Here is a 14773-nt window from a genome sequence, read left to right on the forward strand (position 1 = left end):
CAGGGGCGCCCAACTCTCACCTTCGAACCCTCCCTAACGAATAACGAGCGACGGCTAAAACTTGTTGGAGGTCACTCAGGGTCATGACCTTGACAATGTATGTCAAGGTCAAGGTCATCGGGGCTGGCTCCCCTCATCGGCATAATTGCCTAAAATTGATTTTATTTTATTTTTTTATCTCTTTAGAGGGACAAATAACAATAAAATCAATTTTTTAATAAATTAAGATCATATAAGTACAACTTTTGTTGGAACATTTTTGTCTATCGGGCTTATATTTTAAACTATTCATCTGTTATTCAAAATGGAACACTGTATATTTGAAAATAATTGAGAATATATGTATTAGAAAAAGAAATTTATATAGAACACAAAATTATTGTCAAATATCTAAATAGTATTATTATAATTTTACTGTTTCAGAGAAACTTGACTGAATATTATAGTGCTGTAGATTCGTACAATATGATGATGATATTCGCATCTATGTTATACGAACGCCGTATTATTTTCATTTCGAAACGTCTATCGAGGTTGAGTGCATGTGTACAAGCATGCAATGCTTTAATTTATCCAATGATTTGGCAACATATATACATCCCTGTTCTGCCGTTATCATTAATAGATTATTTATTAGCGCCTATGCCATTCTTAATTGGAGTACCTACCCTAACGCTTCAGGTATCTATCTATATACATATATATATTATATTTATATACAGGGTTTCCCAATTTAAATGGCCAACTTTAGGAGTGTTTAGGGAACTGATAAACTAAGAAAAAAATCCTTTAGAGATATACTCGGTTTTGTTTTGTTTTAGAAAAAATCGTAAAAAAAACAATAAAGTGTAATTTTTGAAATATTATTATTTTCAAAGCGAAATATTATTGTTTTTGTGTACGATTTTAGCGATAATACTTCAGAGGCAGTGCGGGAATATGAGCGCCGATTTCTAGACAGGAAAGCGCTGGATCGGCGAGTCATTATGTTAACCAAATCAATATTTGACTGCAACACAAACTGTCTATACAAGATGCAATGCGTGCATTGCTGCAAGAGGCCAATATTTTGAACAATATTTGCATTAAGGGGGAATACCATGACGGCCGAAAAAAGGCTATTTTTGTGAAAACCAATAGCTTGTATGAATTATTGTCTTTATACAGGGTGTTCGGAAAGTGCCGGGACACCTGAGTATCATGGAAAGTATGAGTATTACAGAAAAGTGTTTCAGACAAAGTTGCAGGGTTCAAAAAGATCTATTTACTGATCACATCCGTTTGATTTTGGGTGGTGTCGCCAAGGTAGGTCAAGGTCACATCAATTTTTTTTAAATGGAACAGCCCATTTTTCATTGCATATTCTTATATGCACATCTCGAGAGCTTTCCAAAATACTATAATAAAATATTTTTTCATTAAATATTTTTCGAGTTATGAGGCTTGAAAGTCATAGTATGTGCCGGCATTAGCATTACCCAAGATGTCCGACCGACGGCTAAAATCTTTTGAATCTTGTTCAGGATCATTACCTGGATAACATTTGTCAAGATCAAGGTCATTGGAGATTGTTCCTCTCATTTTCACTTTTGCACTAAAAATTTATTTTTACGTAAAAAATTTATTTTTACGTAAAAAATTTATTTTTACGTAAAAATAAATTTTTAGTGCAAAAGTGAAAATGAGAGGAACAATCTCCAATGACCTTGATCTTGACAAATATTATCCAGGTAATGATCCTGAACAAGATTCAAAAGATTTTAGCCGTCGGTCGGACATCTTGGGTAATGCTAATGCCGGCACATACTATGACTTTCAAGCCTCATAACTCGAAAAATATTTAATGGAAAAATATTTTATTATAGTATTTTGGAAAGCTCTCGAGATGTGCTATAAGAATATGCAATGAAAAATGGGCTGTTCCATTTAAAAAAAATTGATGTGACCTTGACCTACCTTGGCGACACCACCCAAAATCAAACGGATGTGATCAGTAAATAGATCTTTTTGAACCCTGCAACTTTGTCTGAAACACTTTTCTGTAATACTCATACTTTCCATGATACTCAGGTGTCCTGGCACTTTTCGAACATCCTGTATATTCAAAGTATATACATTTACGAAATCACAAAAATTCATTAAATATTAATATTTCTAGCCTCAGTGCTCATTGATGTGCACCTCGTCTGGAAAAACATGGGTGCATAGGCGCTCGTGCTGCGTCTGAACGGGAACTCTAAAAAAAAATTTTTTTTTTTATTTTAAAGTGTATATAAGTGTAGTTTCGGTTAAGCGTACTGATTTTTTGATAAAATAATTTTAAACAAAATGGCGCTGTTTAAAAAAAAAGAGGTCGCGATTTTGCGAAAAAAATCATTACTTTTTTTTATTGTTTTTCAAAAACTAGTAATCCGATTGAAAAATTCGTATGCTTAACTGAAGACAATGTTGTATAAACATTCTGTCCAAAATTCAAGTCATTCGGACAAAAATTGACCGAAATATGTAAGCGTCTAGTAACAAAAACATAGTTCCGAGAAAAACGTGTTTAAAGTTTTACAACCGATTAGTTTAGGCATATGACCACTCCATCACATATTTACTATAGAACCGAATTTCAACATAATATTTTAAGACATATTTTTAAGACTCCAAGCATTAAAAAAATGCAAAAAAAATCGATTTTTTGAACCCGTCACAGTGGTATTTCCCCTTAAGCAAGTAACATCGTGAATAAATAAGTAACAAATAAATATAAAAATGAACTATGTTTTATCTTTTTTTGCTATTTTCTCCAAAACTAAGCAAAAACGGGTATATTCTAAAAAACTTTTTTTCTTAATTTATCGATCGTTTATATGTTTCCGAAGTTTGGCCATTTAAATTCAGGACACCCTGTATAATTAAAGATATAATTGAAGAAAATCTATTTGACATGTGAATGAAAAGTAGGAATCTAATTCTTTAGATTTAAATTTTAAATATTAAAATACTTCAATATTAACAATACTTTTTTAAAATGATAGATAAATGGAAGAAATTAGCGCTGACATACATCAATTTAATGCTTAAAATTACAAATCGTGGGCAGCACAGATCTATCATCCTTAAACATAAACATTTAATTTTAAAAAAAGATGTTCTAAAATTCTCTCTACTGGGAGAGGGGTACTAAATTATACATTAAGATAATTTGAAAGAAGATAATACTGTTATCTAAGATAAAAAGAAAGATAATATATATTCTAATAATCTGAATAAAAATAAGATAGTCATTTCATGTGATAGGCTATCTAGAATAATCTAGATAGTCTCTTTAGATAGTATATCTAGGTAATTATCTACATAATTTTATATAGATAACAGCTAACGCTATATTTTGTACGTATGTGTATATGTATATATACAAAGTGTAACAAAGCGATCGTAACCAGGCTAATTTCTTGAAAAATGCATTTTCTTGAAAAATGTTTCAGACAGAAGTTTTTTGACAATTGGTTGTACTATTGGTTTAACCTTTGGTAGCGTTGTCAAAGTCAGGGCAAAGTCACGTTGAATTTTTTAAAGGGAACTCCCATTTTTTTATTCTTATAGCTTACCTTGAAAGCTTTTTAAACACTATAATAAAATTCTTTTTCATTAAAGAGAGCATCACCCTTGAGGTTTGGAAACATCGGAAATTTTTTTGCTTAAATTTATAATTTATATTTTTAAGAATAATTTCGATAGAGAGTTCTAAATTGGTATCTCAACTGAATAATCCAGTTAGAATCAATGTAGCAAAGCAGCTCTGCAGGTAAAAGAGTACTTCCTCTTCTTTTTTGTCTTAGGTCTTAAACTCGTGGATTTCAGCCTGCAAAAGGCTCAGTAACCATGCAAAAAAATATTACCTCAGCCAGTATTCGTTCGTTTTTAAAAAATATTAGTAGTAATCTAACATAAAGTTTTATGATTTCAAGGGGGATATAAGAATATGTATCATTAGTTCAACCTTGGGTGGCATTGTCAAGGTTATGGCAAGGTTACTTCGAATTTTTTAAATGAAACAAATTAGAACAAATACATATATAAGTAGAAAAAATATATAAATTGATCCATTTTACCCTTCTTAAATTGGTCCTTTTTACCCCGCGTTTGTGATAACATTAATATTTTTACCTTTATTTACTTGTATAAAAAATTTTTTTAATGTGACTGATGAAGTATTACTTCCAAATAACCAGTAACATGAAACTTTTAAAAAAAATTGTTTTAATATTAAGTTTTGCAATCTTAGCCACTTAAAATGTAACACTTAAGAAATCAGATTGCGAAATCTATTTGGAAGAATTTGACATTTTTTAATAAATATTATAACTCACGATAGTGTTATAGTATAATGACGTAACTTTTTAACAGTTGAAAAGCATAAAAAAAGAAGCTAATTTTATGTTTATTTAACAGATGGAGATAGTTAATAAGAATTGGGGCGGTATTCATAGTCGTTTCTTATATTTAAGATCGCCTTAAGTTCGATCTTAAGATGTCTTAAGACGCTAATGCAGCCTTCTGATTGGTGACTTCTTAAGACCGTGCTTAAGACGGTCTTGAATATAAGATCTGACTATGAATACCGCCCCAATTCTTATTAACTATCTCATCGGCCTTAGAGTCACTTTATCAGAGTCAAGACATTAGATTGGAAGAACGCCATTGCTGGGATCGGAAACTACAAATAACGACTTGCGCGCGACTTTCAAACTTACATACGTTCCGCGTACCGCATACCTCGCTACATTTAATTGCACCTTAATATATAATAATGAGGCCTGTTCTTTTTAGCTGAACTCCTTACACGGTTTACTTTCTCTCTTTTTCTCTCCAACATGAAGAGAAAAGGAAGAAAGATAAATTGTACAAGAACCTTAGCTAAAAAGAACAGACCTATATTTTGCAGACTAATATATGATGCCGAAGTAGATATTCTCATGACATATCATAACTCTTGAAATGTCGAAATAATCGATCGGCGTAGCAGTGTGTTTAATCATATTGATCTAATGATATAAATACTTGAAAAATGAATATTAATTTACTGTCGACAAAAAATGAATATTTTTTCTACATTAAAAAAGCTATATTGAAATGTTAATCAAGACAATCAAATATTTTATTGTTAAAATTCATGAACATTTAGGTTAAAAGGAACTCCCCAGATACCACAGTAAATTCGCAAAATATTCTTCAAGTTTTCTTCTTTCCTGAATTTCTCAGGAATTCGAAGAACACAATATGAATACTTCAAGAAGTTTCATGCATCATGTTCCGAATTTCTGCGAATTTCTTAAAGCTCTCCCTCTTTAGTCACTCCAACGCACTCATGGTTGATATGGTAGGTGTATCCCAGATAGTACGGAAGCGAATCGGAGTTCATAGAGAATTCATTTTAAAGAAGACATACAAAATTAGAAAAACGAATATCTGCAGAATAGTGTTCCCTCTATATCAACAGTTATACCTTATGAATTCAAGGAGAAGTGTTTGGAATAGGCATACAGGGTTATAAAATATCCAGTAAATCTCAAAATTTGTTTGCGTTACATGCTCCATCCCAGATAGCACAGTGAAGTATTCGCAAAGTATTCTTCAAGTTTTCTTCTTTCCTGAATTGTAACTAATAATAAGTCTAATTCTAAGAACTTGACGTTATTTGTTCATGTAAACTACTACTTGGATTGGATCACAATTGAAGGGCTGAATTCTATAAGAGTACGCGTAGATTTCGCGGGTTAAGTATTGTCCGCCGAGTTAATTTTGAACATCGCTCTAATTTTGATTTTTTAACATTTGATTCTCGTAGAGAATTTCATAGCGCATTTTTTCCGTGTTTAAACCAAATTTATAACATTTTTGTTTTTGAATTATAAATGAAAAAAATAATTTGTACGAAAAAAAAAATTTGTAAAATGAAAAAATTTCAATACGTTTTTGTGTTCGACTCGCCATATTTCAGCCAAAAATATGAATATTTTTTTTAAACTTTCACAGAACAAACTTCAACATATTTCTCGGAATATAGGGCACATAAAAAGTTTATGAAACATTGCCGAATTTTTCGAAATATTTCTTCCGAGAATTTGTTGTTTTATTCATTCGATCACAAAAGTTGTACAAATTTTCGAATTGTCAACTTTTACTTGTACTACAATTTTGTTTTTAGTTAAGGAAGTTTTTTTGGAAAGTTTTAGTTCCTTAAACATTAAGGTTGTAAAATAATGACGATTTATATTGTCGATACGATTACGTAACGCGCAACGCGACAGTCTGAACCGTTCGCCTCCACGAAACAGAGGCAGCAATGGCCTAATTTATATCGTGTATTTGATACACGTACTAACTAGTAACTTTCTATTATATTATTTTAATTTCAGCAATGTATTTGAAGAATGATGTACTAAATTGGTACAATATATATTATAATGATTAATTAAATACATATATCATGTATATGTTTCAACATATCGCTGAAATTAAGATTATTCAATATAAAGTTACTAGTTAGTACCCGTATCAAGTGTACGATGTAAACTAGGCCAATAATGTTTCATAACATAACATTCTTAAAGACTCCCAAAATCTTTTTCAACTTAATTTATTGTTTACTATTATAAATGCATCGACGTATAAATCATCATTGTTACCTTAATGTTTAAAGAGCTAAAACTTTCCAAAAAAATTTCCTTAATAAACAAAATAATAGTATAGATAAAAGTTGACAATTCGAAAATTTGTACGGCAACTTTTGTGATCGAATGAATAAAACTATACAAATTTGAGAAAAATATTTCGAAAAATTTGATATTCGGCTGTCAAATGTTTCGTAAACTTTTTACATATTCTATATTTCGAGAAATACAGTAGCTCTTAAGGCGATGCTAAAGCCTCCTGTTTTACTACATTTCCATTCAGTGAAAAATCTCCGTATTGGATGTACGGATTGTAAAAGTATTATTACTTAAATTAAAGTACGCACAAACAGGACCTCAGCTGCACTGGATTTCATGAGAAAATAAAAAAAAAGTTTAAAATTCGTTAAAAATTCACTTACTTTTGGCTAAGGTTGCCATTTCAAAAAGTTAAAAACTAGAACTGACGAATCGAAAACCCCGGACATTTCGTTTGCTATCCCGGACACATACATTTGCTTACCTTTTTTGGTGGTCTAGAAATAATTATTTCACATATAAGCCTTTTAAATTTTTAGATAAATAATATTTCCATTAACGGGGGATTTTCTGTAATTGATAATACGTTATCAAAAAATATTTGACCTATCTTCTTAATAGCGTTTTCGGCCCGATCGGGTTTGCACCAATCTTGGTTGGATTAATCTTTCCTATGGGTTGGCGTCATACGCTCTACCAATAGGAGAGCACAAAACGCCATTAATCTAACCCAGGTTGGTGCAAACCCAGCCGAGCCGAAAACGTTATAAGTACATATATTTAGTTGCTTTTTCCTTACAAATTGCACAATACTATCACTTCTTTATTATCATGTTTACAGTATAATATCTTACAGGTCGCGCGCGTCGAACATCGCGCTGGTGTGCAGCTGGCATTACACTATATGCGGATAAATTTTATTCTCAACCTGCGTCCTACAGGGCTGCCAATCTTTAATGTCAACCATAGACCTATAAGATAGACGGAGCATTCGTACGAGAGAAGCTGAAGACGCGATAGAAAGAGAAAAAAATAATCGCGGAATAGTTCTCTTCTTTTCTAGTAATGAATTGATTGGTCGCCGCGGCAGACCGGGAAGTGGCCGAGAACAATAAAGATAGACGTTTGAGAGTTACGCTCAAGCTAATTGGTCCCCCACCGCTCGCTGTGAAAGAGGGAAACAACTATGTCTGAAGTAGAGCTGTCCTTCAATGTTGTCTTCAGCTCCTCTCGTATGAACGCTCCGTCTATCTTATAAGTCTATGATGTCAACACTACACTTACGCGCCAAAGTTTTTTTTGCCATCCAGTCAAAAAATATTTCCTTTTTATATAAAACCCCGGACTCTCATGATTATCCCGGACGCCTTTCGAAAATCCCCCCGGACGTCATAAAAGAGGACGGTGTCCGGGGAAAAGAGGACGGATGGCAACTCTACTTTTGGTTCGTATAGCTGTCACCTCATATATATATTTGCTTGATATAAGAGTTTTAAGCCTCGTCTACAATAGTCGCACAGGTTGTGTCGGATGTCGCGAGTAGTAGCATCGCAGGAAAATTTGTCGCATGCCGCAAGAGTGTCGCTAAATGAGTGTCTACAATAGTCATAACAATTGTTTGCACGCAATTCGATGACAAATTCTAAACGTCAACTTGCTGTGCTGTGATTGGCTGAGCTCATGCAACATGCCTGTCGCAGTCGCAGAAAGTTGAAGTTGGCTCAACTCCGTACAACAAGAGCTCTTGCGACTACGACAATCATGCGACTATATGCGACATTTCATACAACATGCGACACAGCTTGTGCGACTATTGTAGACGAGGCTTTAGAGTCCATATCTTGAAAATAAGCGTGCAGCTGAGGTCACATTATTGAAACGAACGATACCGAGTTTGTAGAACTAAGATTGAAAGTCTAGAAAAGAAATATTTCCACCGAATAGAAAATACGTGTATACAGGTGCTTTGTGAAGACTGGGACTGTCAACAGAGCCGAAATTCCGTGTAGCAGTAATTGCGCGGTCTTGCGATAGATGGTGCTGACATATGTTAGATAAGAACAGATGTATGCGTTTGAATAAGAGAATGATATATATTATATAATATAATGTAAAAACTGAATCAAAGATGTCACCACTATTATTGAATTTGGAATTTAAAAAGTCTGTACTATCGACCTTGATCAAGTTGGGTAATCGGTTTAGCATCTCCTTAAAAGTATTTTGTGACATTTCTATTATATTTGTGTATGTTAATCTGAAACAAACATAGGTGGTGTTGTTGTCACAGGAAAGAGTAACATTTGATTTGTGCTACTGAAATTGTATATTGAAAGATAGTTCCTTATTTTTCAACAAATATTTATAATATGATAGATCATAAGAATTTTGTATTGCCAATAATTAGTACAAATAACAAGTATACGATTATGTAATTAAAGTGTTTATGTATATAGACATTTGTATATAAGTTCAATAATATCAAAATGCAGATTATCTATAGAATTGAAAGAGTACGTTTTACACGCCGTATTCCAAGGAAACTCAGTTTATGCAATTGCAAAGCGTTTTAGTCTCTCTCAGCAACTTGTAAGTTTCTGGTGTAAAAAAGAGGTTAACTGAAAATGTAAACAAACCAAGTAGTGGTCAACGCAAGACAGCAGAAAGAATGGACAAAATCATTTAAATAAGATCTAGTGCTGATCCGCATAAATTAGCCAAGGAAATAAGGGATGATTTATAGGGAAATTTCGGTTGCAAGCTACATGTTTCAACTGTAAAACGTCGCTTGGCAGCTATAGGTTTAAATGGGAAGACACCATTTAAGAATTAAGCCAATAATTAGCGTAAAAATTGAAAGACTAAGCTTGCATTTGCAAAAAACATTTGGCATGGACAAAAAACGATTAGACTAAAGTCGTATAGAATGATGAGAGCAAGTTCAATCTCTTTTCCTCTGATGATACCTAACATGTCCGCTGTCCTAAAAATAAAAAAAATGATGTTTGGTATTAAGTACTCACAGTAAAACATGGTGAATTTTGCGTTATGGTTTGGGGATACTTTCCCAGAAATGAGATAGGTTCCCTGATTCTTATAGAAACAATAACGGACTTGCTTATTGAGACATCTTGAAGGAACTCATGCTGCTTCATGGTAAAAAAAATGCCCAAAAGATGGATGTTTCAACAAGACAACGATCCAAAGCTTTCTTCTCAACTTGTAAAAGACTTTTTAAAACAAAACAAAATTAAAATTTTGGAGTGGCCTAGCTTAAAGTTCGGACTCTAACTCTAAAACATTTTTAGAAAAGGATGACACACGTCGAAATTTTTCGAATAGGCGAGAGTTCCACGCTGTAATGCAAGAATGGTCAAAGATTGCGAAATATTGTAGAGAAGCTCGTAGACTCAATACCCCATCTACGCACCGTGATTATAAAATCAAAAGGTTTCACTATAAAATATTAAGTCTCTTCTTACACATTTGTTTTATAATTATTTTAATATTTTTTCTGTTGTGAACATGGTATTTGCTTTATTCTTTCAACCAATAAAATATTTTTTCACGTATTATAGATATTTATCAATAAATAAAGAATTAATCTTTTAATGTACGATTTCAGTAGCACAAATCAATTGTTATCTTTCCCTATAACAACGTCACTTATGTTTGTGTCGGATCAACGTACGTTGCAGATATATTAATAAAAATATCACTTACAAAATACTTTTGAGTGCTACTGTATGTAGAAGTTTATTCTGTGAAAGTTTCAAAGAAAAATATTCATATTTGGCTGAGATATGCCGAATCGAACACAAAAATGCATTGAAATTTTTTCATTTTACTAATTATTCTTTTCTCTGTTCATAACTTGAAAACATAAAAGTTACAAATTTAGTTTAAACACAAAAAAGATGCGCTATGAAATTCTCTACAAGAATCAATCTTCAAAATCGAAATTAGAGCGATATCCAAAATTAGCCCGGCGGACATTACTTATCCTGCGACATCCACACGTATTGTGTTACAGAATTCAGTCTCTCAATTTCGTAGGTACAAATTACAAAGCTTTTATGTCGAGTAAATGTTATGATATTGACAGCTCTACACCATATTGGAATCCGAAAGTGAAGATCTCGATTTAAACAATTTTTTTTGTGTTCTCAGCATAAACTCCACCTCACAGACATGTATCAATGCGTATACTTTAATCCTGGAAAAGGATTTCCAAATTTCTAAAAGAGAAGAAAAGTAATTGTTATACAAAAATTATTGCGTTGAATCGATAATACAAAAGATTTAAGAGGATCTCCTTAAATCTTTGCTTGAATTTTTTTCTATATTTTATCCTAAATCACATAAAATTAAAAATTGGTATCGTTTGCAATATTTTTGTCTTACTTTGAACTGCTGTTTAATGAAACATTATTGGACAAAATTTAATATAAAAGTATTTTAAAGTAATTTTTGTATGCTTTAAAACGCTTTTTGAAATAACTTGGCACGATGATTTTTCGCAAAGATATGAAATTTTTTTGCCGTATAAAATTTTGTTGTGTAAAACTTATTTTAAAATTGACAGTCAAAAAAGTTTTTAAAAAAAATTTTTTTTTAATTTATACGAATTTGTAAAATTCACTAGTGGCTCGCAAATTACAAATATAAAAGATAAAGAGCATTCAGCCACGCGCAAGTGTTTTTTGCGAATATCATATATTTAAAATTCTTACGTTACATAAACAAATTATAGACGTTTCGGCCTAATCAGGCCATCTTTAGTATACAATATAATATAAAAATAATTCGCAATCATAAGATTAAAAGAATAAATTAACATTAAATTTTTGTTAAAATTACAATCTACTTGCTTGTGTATGTTGCCGAAAAATCTTTGCTTCTATTCGTCCTAATGAGACTTCAATATAAAAGTCTATAATTTGTTTATGTAACGTAAGAATTTTAAATATGTAACATTCGCAAAAAACACCTTGCGCGTGGCTGAATGCTCTTTATTTTTTATGGTTGAAATTTATATGAATTAAGCACATTATGATATTTTTCTCTTTTGTTTTCATAAGTTTCGAAGTTAAAAAATATTATAGAAAAAGTAGTGTTTTTATACAATAAAATTTTATACAATAAAAAAATTTGATATCTTTGCGAAAAATCATTGTACTAATTTTTTTCAAAAAGTATTTTAAAGCTTAGAATGGTTACTTTAAAATACTTTTATATTAAATTTTGTCCTAAAATGTTTTGTCAAACTGCAGCTCTTCAAAGTAAAACAAAAATATTAATTTTCGATTTTATGTAATTTAGGAACAAAAAAATCAAACGTGATTTTAAAGCCCTTTACGTTTTTAAAATTTTAGCTTTAAGATGCATAGTCGAAATCTTCTCTACGACTTTTTTCATCGAGATATTTAACTTTTCTAAAATGCAAAGATGTTACTGTCAAATATTTATGAGCGTTACTATATTAACTGTATAAGTATATAATATTTGTATAACATTTTTTGCAGAAAGTACCGAAGAGTGATTTAGGAGAAGTTGTTATATTAGATGCTGATAGTAACACAATTGAGTCACCATTTCAAGATTTGGAGTCTTTACCTCAAGATGTAGTGCGTAAAGCGATATAGTGCTACGACGCACTAATATATCTTTAAGGATTAATAAATGTCTTAAATAATAAAGTAAAAAGTTTCTGTGTTGTAGGTGACGAATTTAAAGAAAGCGTTACGCAATAGATCGGCTCTTCTTGGAGATGGCGTATCAAGGGCATTCCTGCGGGCATTAGTGCAATTAACCGCAGGTTATAGAGAAGCATTAACTTTACAGCAGGGTGAGCGTATCACGTTTAATCAAAATGCATTTGTTGAGAGTAGGCCATCTTCCATGCAACCCTTTTTACGAAAAATGTTAGAATTACAAATTTTCCAACAAGTAAGTATGTTATAGGTACAGTGCCATGCTCTAAATTAGTTGCACATTTCTGGTCGATTCTTAAGGCGACGATCTCGATAATCGAATCGTTTGCGCCGATTGCATACATGACGCTGTGTTTCAGGAATGTTGCGATATAAGAAATATGTTTGGATCATACCTTCGTTAAAACATTTTTTTTCTACATAATTACATAAAATCGAAAAGTCAATTATCATTAAAACATTTTTTTTACATAATTTTTATTTTCATAACTAATTAAATTTTTTATTACATATAATTTTTTATAACATATATGGTCCGCAATAATATAATTGATAATAATTACAATATGATAATTACAATATGAACAATAGCTTTCCATTTGAAGTGCTATTATTGATGCGTTTTTTAAAGTGGTTTTTTTCCAGCAGATTCATTCACTAAAAGAAGAACAAAAAGAAGATAAAATATATGACTTGATAAAGTAAAATTCTATACTGTAAGTTTTATATAATTTTTATTTTCATGAGTATAATTAAATTAAATTTTTTATTTAATAAATAAAAGGAGCCAACGAACCAAAGCAAGTTATTATTGTTGCCTCTTTTAATTTATAATTGACTTTTATTATGTATTTAGATTTTAACATTGAAAAGGACCTCCTAGAAGGTCGAAACATTTGTTTATAATGGTTTGCATTAAAATGTTGACAATAATAACTTGCTTTAACTTGTTGGCCCCTTTTATTTATTGAATTAATTATTAATTATTTGAGCCGTCATAATATTTTTAATATTAAATTTTCTATTATTGACATATTACAGTCTGCAATAATGTAATTGACAGTAATTACAATATGATTACTACATACTTAAAGGTAACACGGAAAGTTATTGTTTACATTCTATATTATATTGCAATTGTTGTAAATTATTGTAGACTATAATATGTTAATAATACAAAAATTTAATTTAATTACTTATAAATATGAAAATAATGTAAAACTTATAATATAGAATTTTACTTTGCCGAGTCACATATTTGATCATTTTTTAGTGAAAGAATCTACTGGAGAAACCCTTGAAAAACGCATCAATAATAGCATTCCAAAAATCCAAAGGTAATATGGACAGTGGAAAGTCATTGTCCATATTGTAATTATTATATTGTAATTAGTCAGTTACATTATTGTATTACAGATTATAATATGTTAATAATTAGAAAATTTAATTTAATTATTTATGAAAATAAATTATGTAGAAAAAAAATATTTTAATGATAATTTACCGAAGAGATCCCACCATATTTCTTATATCGCAACACTTTTGAAGTATAGCGTCGCACGCGTGATCAGCAGCACCGACGAGATACTATTAAAGACGATACTCGATTTTTATTTAAAACTGTGATTTTAATATTATCCGAGTTTGATTATTAATAGAGATGATAATTACAGAGAAAAAATTGTAATTTTTCGGTAATATATAAGATATTATACCATTAAAAGTATACGTACTTATTTATACAGCATTTATATAATAAAAAATCACTAATTTAATAATGTATTATCGAAATATTTATGTTGATACTCGTAAATTTGGTAAATGTTAAGAAGACCCCCTTCCATCTCAAATTTTGATAACAATATACTCAATCGATGCGTTTTTGAACGAAATGAACGAATCTGGCAGAAAAAAATATCGCTCTGCCTCACGAACCGAGATATTAAGCGTTAAAGTTGACTATTTAGGTTAGGAAATCTGTCACAGCCACGAAATACTGCGGTGTGAGCATGCGCTGCGGTCACAATTATTCGCCTACTTTAAAACAAATTCTCTGCTCTAAAACACATTCACTATTTTGAAATAAATTCTCTGCTCTAAAACACAAATTCACTACTTTAAAAACAAATTTACTGCTTTTAAAAAATACAAAAATAATATAAAAAAATAATTTGTGTTTTTAAAGTAGTAAATTTGTCTTTTTAAAGCAATGAATGGTAATTATACAGTTTAGCCGCTCACCTCAAAAATCGATGAACATAGGCTCATTCGACGCGTTTTTGCTTAAAACGAAAGAATCTGGCAGAAATAAGCGTCGCTCTGCCCCGCGAACCGAGTTATTAAGCGTTAAAGTCG

The 14773-nt window shown here is 31.1% G+C and overlaps 1 protein-coding gene across 3 annotated transcripts in view; it reads left to right on the forward strand.

Annotated features, from left to right (window-relative positions):
- The window catches only part of LOC108761711 (DENN domain-containing protein 1C), a 66931-nt gene that overhangs the window by 11854 nt on the left and 40304 nt on the right, over positions 1-14773 (forward strand). For 2 of the 3 annotated variants that reach the window (XM_018508408.1, XM_018508416.1), the window contains exons 6-8: positions 424-681; positions 12230-12331; positions 12426-12653. In XM_018508408.1, the coding sequence (XP_018363910.1) occupies positions 424-681; positions 12230-12331; positions 12426-12653 (588 nt within the window). The remainder of the gene's footprint in view (positions 1-423; positions 682-12229; positions 12332-12425; positions 12654-14773) is intronic. The other variant, XM_018508425.1, reaches the window with a different exon arrangement.

Source organism: Trachymyrmex cornetzi, unplaced genomic scaffold (assembly GCF_001594075.2).
Source record: "Trachymyrmex cornetzi isolate Tcor2-1 unplaced genomic scaffold, Tcor1.1 scaffold1094, whole genome shotgun sequence".
Classification (NCBI taxonomy): Eukaryota; Metazoa; Arthropoda; class Insecta; order Hymenoptera; family Formicidae; genus Trachymyrmex; species Trachymyrmex cornetzi.